Source organism: Aythya marila (genome assembly GCF_965140915.1).
Source record: "Aythya marila genome assembly, chromosome: 5".
NCBI classification, from domain to species: domain Eukaryota; kingdom Metazoa; phylum Chordata; class Aves; order Anseriformes; family Anatidae; genus Aythya; species Aythya marila.
This window is the reverse complement of record NC_139046.1, coordinates 54951121-54960520: the sequence shown is the minus strand read 5'-3', so window position 1 is coordinate 54960520 and position 9400 is coordinate 54951121. Positions and strand designations below refer to the sequence as shown.

Sequence of the window (9400 nt, the reverse complement as noted above, 5' to 3'; positions counted from 1 at the left end):
CAGAATTTGTTCTTCAGTGAATATAATTTTAGTCATTGGTATTAGAGAACATCTAAAAAAAATCACAAGGAACTACAACGGTCCTTTTTATATAAAAGGATAAATAGAGCATTTTATTAACACTTTTTGCAGCAACAAAAGTGACACAGTCCACATCTTTTTCATTAAACACAGCAAAAGCTATGATCACATTTTACATCACTTTGAGGCACAAAGCAAAATATTTTTTTCTTAAGGTCAAGGTATGATTTGCATTAAAAAAAAAAAAAGAAAAAGGAGAAGAAACAATCCTCAAGTTGTATATTGCGGTAGCAGGGTTTCCAATCACTAGCACGATACAATGAACAGACCAAGAATCCAGAATGGATTATTACATACAATAATAATCATTTGATTGAATTAAGAAATGGATCGTTGTTGTCATTTTAGAGTATTAAGAAGTGGTCTGGTGCTGCTAACTTCAGTTTGGTTCGGTTTGATTTAATCCCAACAACCCCAAATATATACAACAAGCTAAATGAAGGTTAATATATAGACTAGAAGATTATGCACTTCATAATGCATTGCACTTATTGCTTGGTACACTAATGTTGCAGTCACCGTTGAGTTATGCTAAAAAGACAAGCGTGATGCTTGTTGGCTTCTTTCAACCCAACACTAGTTATTTGCCACTTTGGTTTGTGAGTTTATATTCAGTGTCCATTATTATTAGGTTTAATTGAAAGACAAATACATTTTTTTATTTATTTCAGGGATTTCTAAAATAGCAACATTTTCTATAATTACAGTATCTTCAATAAACTTATATCTATGTATATAACTGTGGCACGATGTGTAAAAATATGAATGCTATTAAGGGAAGAATAAGGGTTAAATTATTCTCTGTTTCTTCTATTGGCTTCAAAATATTCTGCAAAACAAATACATCCTTTTTCATAGGGCTACTTGCTCATAGTAAATTTCTCTTTGGAATTTTCTATAAGACTATATCTTTTTCTACTTTATATTGTGTTATTTTTTTCTCTCTAAAGACACCAGTACAAAGTTGGAATATACTGCAAAGAAAAGAATAATAAAGCTTATTTTTGATAAAGGGATTTGACAAGTCTGCATGAAAGTTCAGACTTAATGTTGCATTTTTTTTATTAGTTGATAAATGCAGGGAAGAACATGACAAGGCCTATAATTTCATAAGAATCTGTGCAGAATAGAAATAAGAACTTGTGCCCAAACATTCAGTATAAAACTCCTAAATAATTCCATTATTCATCACAGAGTAGCCTGCAGCATGTAATCACGATAAACATACAATATGCCCTATTTGTTCTGTTAGGCTTGATACAATTACACTTAAAGGAACTGGATCAAGCCCCTGTAAATGCCTAGGACTCAGCCTTTCTCCTTTAAGAAAGCTCTTGTCTTAGACTAAACACACAATTCCTACATTGCACTTAGTAAACGTGTATTTAACACAATCTCTTTCAATACAGTGTAACAAATATATAAGTGCATTTTTAATGATCAAGTAATTTTGGCTTTCTAAAAAGAGCATTAGATGTGCCAACTTGGTTGCTTAGTTGTGCTTTAATCCTTAGTTATGAGTTTTAGCTCTTGTATACTGTAAGTATCTAATTGCCCCTATAGTTTTGACCAGTAAACCCTTAAAACTCTAATGTTTATCGAACAAATATAACCTAATGAAAGTGATGACATGTCACAACTCATACAGATTGCACTTTAATGGATTTTTTTTTTTACAGTAAGACCTTCCTGTTTGATATGTGTTTACATGTTTATACCACATTTTAGTTCTGTGTGCAAACAATCACAATGAATTTAATCACAAACACTACAAAATATACCCAGTATTTAGGGTTGTTATGAATAATCTCCTTCCTTGTAGTTGTATGAGTCTTGTACTTCCTGTTGTACAAATTCCTCTTTTTTCTCCCAACCATTAGGCCAGCCACCGTTGACCTGGGTTGTAGCACCATAGGACTTGGTGGTACCATAATTTACATAATTCTGAGTAATGTCCCCTGTCTCTTCAGCTAGTTCATCTTCATGAATAAAGCCACATTTCTCTTCACTTGTCTGTTCAGGGTCTGCCCAGGGTTGTTTCTCTCCTGAAGCAAATATGCCATAGAATATAACACCTCCGTAATGAACTAAAGCAGCAATGAGGAAGACATACTGCCACTCTTCACGTGTCTGTAAAGAAGAAAGTTGCTAAATCAGACCTATGCTTACCCAACTCTTCTGAGCTAAGAGACTTAAATTAGGGATTGAGGTTGTGATTGTCAGCAAAACTAAAACATGTAAGTGTCCAGTTTCCAATTACTTACATCTGTCTCCCCCTGAAAATCACTATTCATCAGCCTACAAAAGCACTGACCTTGTGAGCATATAGTGAGTGCAGCATGTTTCAAATTTGCAAGTTGCGGGATGCTATCCCCTAGAGGTCCCAGACTGCAATTCAGATATTCTGGCAAGTTGTATTATGGAAAGGTCTTTTTATTGAAGCTAACAGTATTGAACTGGAAGATTTGAAAACTGTATTGCCACTTACCTTGTTCTTTGTCATTGCTCCAACAATTATAGGGCATACCATTCCAGACAAGGTCCCGACTCCATTAGAAATCCCCATTAATATGCTGGCATACCTTGGGGCAATGTCTAAATGGTTGACATTGAATCCTGCAAAGCAAAAGTCAGCAAATGTTCATACCATAACCAGAGTAATACTTTGGTTCTGAAAAGTAATGCTATCACGTGAAAATTGTAATATGACATATTTCAGCTGTTTAATTGCATTTATTTTTCTCTAGAAGCTTTACAATGCTTAAACATCTATTTTTTTTTTGTCTTTGAAAAAAAAAAAATGTTACAGAAGGATACTAAATGTATTTCGTTCCCCAAACTGGAGGTTTTAAAAATATCCCAGTAGTGATTGTTTAGAGAACCCAGAATGTATTTAGACAGGGATAAGGTTCATATTGTCATACTGTTGTTCATGACCTTTTCGTGGTGTAAATAACACGTTATTTCTTCTTCTAGCTTGTGCCACTTTCATTTCCTGTTGCCACATTTTTCTTTCACACAAACTAGCAGAAGGGAGTTAGTTCCCTTCTGTTCTTGAGTGGTAAGATGAGAGGAGAAAACAAGGGACTATCTATAAATGATTTATTAATTATCCTTATAATATTTGTTTCCTTGCATTTCCAACAGCTTAATTCCCTTCAGATTTATGCAGTAACTATTCAAATTATCTTAGGAAAAACATCTGCTTCTATATGAAGTGTCCAAACTGATTATCCCTCAAATAAGCACTTAAATAAGTGAAAGCAGAAGCCAGATCTTTGGATATCAAAACATAAATAAAAGAGAAAAGGCAGGCATTTAGACATGGATAGCTGTTAGAAAATACCATACTTATCAAGTTCTATGGAAAAGTCATGATACCTTTCAGATCTGGTATGTGGTACTAGGGACAGATTTGGTTAAGGAGAGTTTAGATGTTTGGCACAAAAGAAAAGAGAGTCTGGTTTAGACATAAGGAACCAGCATGGGAGAGGATACTAAGATCACAGCGGGAAAACAAAGGAAGGCCAGCTCACTTGCATTTGGGAAAGGCAAAGGCAAAAGGGTAAGATAGCAGCAGGAAATGGGAGTAACTGATTTTAACATCAGAAACAAACTTGTGAATAATTAGGCCCCAATATAGTAAAAAAATTACAGTACTAACAAAACATTAAATAATAGACAGTGAAAAAAGGGTAAAGGTCTATATCTAAACAAAGACATATATTTAGGTATCAGCATACAGTGAGAATCCATTTGTGGTACACATTTAGTTTTAAGAAAAAACGATGGTGTACATTAGCACCTCACTGAAAAGGAAGCTCAATTTGCTGCCCTGAATATGAAAAAGATTGAGTAATTGAACAAAAATAGCCAATCTAAAAGGTGTGATATTGGTCTTTTCTTTGTAATGTTCATAAGTAATATTTGGAATTCTGAGGTTCGTTTTCAACTATTGTCAGTGAATAAAAAACAAATGAGGTGTTTTATATCTTAAAATAATCTAATTAATTAATGACAGTAGTATAATCTTACCAGATATGGCGAATCCACTAAAGCCTACAGCAAGTACTAAGAATGAAATAGCCACTCCTTTACTGTGAGAATATCCCACCACAAGAAGAAGAGTTGCTTCCATACCAAAACCTTGAGAAATTGTAAAGAAAACCAGGCATCAGATTTAATTCCTCCTCAAATATTGCAGACTTTAGGATATCACAATATTTCAAAGGAAGACAGAGGCAAAACGTTACCCCAGAGTGCAATATAATCAGGCATTTCTTTCCTCCCTAAAAGACACATGTTCTTGCTATGTAAGGTAATCCATATTTTATTGTTTGTTTGCTTATCATTGCTTCCTGCCAGTTTTAAGCTCAAATCAAATACCGTAATTGGGTTGGCACTAATGGGAGCACTCAACCTGCTTATGAATGTTTAAGTTCTCATCAGAGGCACAATTCAGCTCTCGTAAGGTTAACCTCTGAGAAGTCAGATGGGTGATCCCAGCTCATTGTCAGAGGGTGTCCAAATGAGGAGCTAAGACACTTTAAGAAGCTGCTTGTAAGCAAATTACCCCAAAAGAGCTCATCTACCCCTTTAACAGTCAAAATGCTTTTTTAAGTATCAAAAATCTGTTTTGAAATTAAATAGAGAAACAAATGTGTTTGTTTTTATTTAGTAACCACGTCTGTAACACACAAAAACTATACAAAGGATTATGTCATATGTACATAAAACCATGCAGTTTGTTTACTGTATACAGTCTACTTTATAGATATTACATCTGTACAAGAAACTTTTCTAATCAAATAGGAAAGCTTACCTCCGCAGTTCATTATCTTTCTTACAGTAGTGGTTGAAAGAATCTGTTTGCTTCTTAAAAAGTCTGCAATTTGTCCCCCAATGGGAACAATAATTGTCATCACTAAATGCGGCACAGCTGATAAGATACCCACCTAAAATAATAATAGGAAATAGCAGAGTAAAAACTGCAAGAAAATACCAATTTTTCATTTTCAGAAGCATTCAGCAATTAGCTAATTGTTTCTCTTCAATTTCAGACAATGTGTTCAAACTAAGAATCTTGACTTGGTTTATGAAGTGAATAAAACTGTTGATTTTACGTTGCCTCTGTATTTTCCAAAAGGCAGTCGGACTTTTTAAGAATCTTTGGTGCCATGACACTTCATTATAGATTATATTGTTATAGATTGTTTTCATAGTTTAGATTTAAACTAATAGCTTTATTTATTTTTTCCCTAACTTATAGCTTGTCTGCCCTCCCTTTTCAGGAAATTTATGACCAAATGTGTCTCGCTGAATTGCTACATTTCTGTTGGTGATGGGTTTGGCACAGCAATTGCCCAGCAAATCTAACACGTCCAGACGTGTGAGGTCTGCAAAAGATTCCCTGTAGATCACCCTCACACATGCAGTGCCCGTTTGCCTTTGATTTCTGAGCAGCCCATAAGCTGCAAATTCCACACGAGCACAGGACATGTCTGAGAAATTCTGTATATAGCAAATGATAATACACTAAATATCCATTGGCAATATACAAAATGCTATGCTTATTAGCAAATTAAGACACAGCAATTCTGCGATGACTGTCCCAAGCTGTAAGAATATATTTGAGGACCATTCCTTCCAAGCAGTGCCTAGCTCGAGCTGCCACCTGCTATCTCCTGTCAACAGAACTGCCTTGCAGATGGTTTGCTTCTGGAGGCGTGACATTTTGTTCTGCTGGTGAATTCTGATTACTGCCTATATCTGGAAATGTGCTTACACCCAGGGCTTTTGCGTGTTTCCTTTCTGAACAGTGTGTCAGTCAGGCCCGATGGCTGACTTGAGTTACGTCAGTGTGCAGAGCAGACAGACTTCACGAGAACACAGAGAGTACAACTGGTCTTTGCTTTCCCACTGAAGTGGTGACATAGTGTACCTCAGTGCAGTTTACATACGTGGAGGCTGTGTGGTGGTAGCTAGCTTCATCTTAATAGGTGTTTCCCCCAGTAAACCAAATAATAACTACAAGGCAACTATGGCATTGCAATTAGCTGCTGTGGGGTGTTCCCGAGCAAATGATAACTGTTCATTTATCAGCATCCATGTCCACAACAGATGGAAAGATGAAAATTGGCTTTGCTGCTGTTATTTACAAAGCTCCATATTTCTTTGAATACACTCTAAGAAAAATCTCGTGGAACAAAATGACCAGATTGATAGCATGTGACCATTCTTACTGCATGCATAGCAGATCAAGTTATGTTTATCATTAAACATAAGAATGTAACAATTTTGGACTGAAATATTAATATTAATATACTGAAATTGAAATTTTACTGCCCATCATAATGGAATTATGAATCATTTACACTTTGGTTTTGATGCTCAGGTGCTATGCTATATATAGAAAATGGTCTTAAATCAGCACACCTGTTCAGTCCAACTCTGGTTTTTGAAGATGGGATATTACCAAATTTGAGCCTCATTTTAAAGGTGTTGGGTTTTGTTTGATTGATTGATTTTTGTTTTTGTTTGTGTGTTTTAACATGCTAGAATGGGCTCATACACTTAGCTCTGAGAGCTGGATTTCCAGAAATTAATTTTGTATCTGTAGCCCATCTTTAAATGCAGGATGGCATTACATAATTTTGACAATACCCCGTATTGCTGCAACATTTTGGTAGCTACTAGAATGCTATAATTGTCACTCATATCACAATTTAGCATGGCTCAATACCTCCTAGAAGACTATGAAAAGAATATGGGTGTCTCAAAAGCACAAGCCACCATCTCTTTCAGAAGAGGGAAATCAGCATTTGCAGAAAGCTTACTGTATCCTCTGAGGCTTGCTTGCATGTGTCCATATTCATAGGAAGGGGCTGACTGAAAATGCATATGAATTATGGGGAACATTGCACCATGTTTAGGTCTCATATTTGGCATCATCTATTTCTCTTAATTAAAAACAAAAACAAACAAACAAAAAAACCACAGGTGTGGCTCTCACCACATTAAAGGGAGACATTGAACAGTGATAGAGTGCATTGTCCTTCCTAAAACTAAGTGGCTCTGCTTTGCAAAGTGCACTTGGAAGACCATAAGCACTTGGACAGATTTCTGTACAGCTTTCTTGCAAACCCTGGAGTGTCAGAGACAGAAGTGCACCGGGTCTTTCTATACCTTTGAACACCTTGCCTGATCTGGCTGCAAGAACCCAACTGAAGGGCTTATTGCAAGGGTAAGGACCCAAGCGGGGGGGGGGTTGGTTCTAAATAACACCATCCTGCCTTCACCTTCCGCTATCCAGTACTTTGCCGTTGCTGTTATTCACTCATAGCTGCTGGTAAGGGGAACAGTAACTTGGAGCGATCATTTTTGAGACCTATAAGCCTGTGGTAAAGATGCAGAACACTTACCTTTCCATTTCCCAATAAATAGTACAAATATTGCTCAGATATTTGCTTAGCTACGATAAATTTTTTTTTTTTTACATTATTCTTACATACCTTGCTTATTTCAAATCCAAACACTTCCTCAAAGTAAGCAGGCTGACTAATAAGCAGCAAGTAAAAAGTCCAGCTCCTACAGAAGTTTGCAACAATTATTGCATAGACTGGCATAGATGTAAAAAATTTTCTCCAAGGAGTTTTGTATTTCTGAAATATAAAAAGGGGATCCAGTCAGCATTTTGATCATTACCAAATATCTATCCTCCCTTTTCCTCTTTGTTATTTTTACCTATACTCCAACAAGTTCATATACACATGACTTTATGTACTCATTGAATTCTAGTGACTTTAATTGTCTTAAATTACATGCATCCACATAAATAATATAAAAACATAAGTGAGGAAAAAATACTATGAAATACACAAGTGGAGAAATTCAGTGATACTTAGCTATATCACAAAACAAATGTACAAGTGCTGTTAGATCAGTCATGTAACATGAAGATACAAAGTCCAAAATTATGTCTCTAAAAGAGAATGTTGCTGCAGCAGTCAGCAGTCAGTTTTACACTGTCGGTACAGAATTTCATCCACATTTATTTTAAGGATGTATTTTAGCATCTAGATCTTAATCCCAGAATTCTGATATATATATATATTTTTTTTTTTACCAGGTCTCAGAAGCTGTTTGGTCAATGTATTTTTGCTTTGTTTTATTATATGTTTAAATGAATTGGGTAATGAGAAAAGATGACAGATGGGCAGAACTACAATCCTGCTGAGTCCCAGCACCTCTCTGTGAGCCCAGGGTTCTGCCCATCTGTGTTGATACAAGTGCAGGATCCAGACCCTGATGAGTGTCTGAAAACTGCTTGAATACTGGTTTTTATTCAAAGAAGTCTGGCCCGGTAGATAAATATGTGCCACACTTTGTATGCCTATCAAATTGCACTCAGTTGAAAGCTGAGAAAGAATTTCAGTTTATGTATTTTAGAAGCAACTAATGACACAAACTAATCACTTCCAGAAATGTTTAATTAAAAGCAAGAATAAAAAATAAACAGAAATATCCAAGGCCTGCTAAAATTACACCAACATTCACTGGAATAATTTGTTTCACATAAGATTTTCAAAAGCATTTATGGGTGTACAAATGGGACCACTGTTGAATCCTATTAACTATCAACCCAGAAACTACTTCAAGAACACTTAAAAATGTCAGCTATCAAGAAAAAGAAAAGACTGTAATATTTCCAGTTCCCTATTCAATCTGGATCAAAGGTTTTGACTAAGAGGATGGAGGTATATTCCTGCGGCTTGATAGCATGCTTCCAGCACTGTAATGGGGGATGTACTTATGGCTCTACTAGCATGCTCTAATGCAGCTTACAGTCTTTCTTGCGAATGACACGTACAGTAGAAAAGGTTTGGTTTTTGTGGTGTTCTGAGGACCTCGGTAAACACCAAGTACTGCTATTCCTCTAGTTTACTTCTAGGAAGATGAAAACACTTCAGAAGGGATAAATAGGAAGGAAATGAACCATTTGAACTCAGGGTAGTATAAAAGTCTCAATAAATCTGCAATTACAGATGTAGTTCTAGATTTACCTCTAGCTCTTTTGTATATTTTGGAGTAGGAAGAGAGAAAGACCAGGCATAAATTCTATGAGCGATCCTCTGAAACCTGTATTCTCTTCACAAGGAAGCAATATCCACCCATCAGCATATTTCAGATCTCCCCCTGTCGCCACCCGAAAAAAAAAGTTAAATTGTTCAAAATGTGCTTTTCTGTCTTAAAGAAGTAGCACATTGGATTTTTTGTTCATTTTTGTTTCTTTTTTTTTTTTTTTTTTTTTTTGCTTGTT

The 9400-nt window shown here is 35.7% G+C and overlaps 1 protein-coding gene across 1 annotated transcript in view; it reads right to left on the bottom strand.

The window, feature by feature from the left end:
• Positions 1-1878: 1878 nt before the first annotated feature.
• The window catches only part of SLC17A6 (solute carrier family 17 member 6), a gene marked incomplete at both ends in the record, with an annotated part of 31178 nt that continues 23656 nt past the window's right edge, over positions 1879-9400 (bottom strand). The window contains 5 exons of the mRNA XM_082762753.1: positions 1879-2211; positions 2570-2697; positions 4117-4227; positions 4904-5036; positions 7593-7742. Of these exons, the coding sequence (XP_082618879.1) occupies positions 1879-2211; positions 2570-2697; positions 4117-4227; positions 4904-5036; positions 7593-7742 (855 nt within the window). The remainder of the gene's footprint in view (positions 2212-2569; positions 2698-4116; positions 4228-4903; positions 5037-7592; positions 7743-9400) is intronic.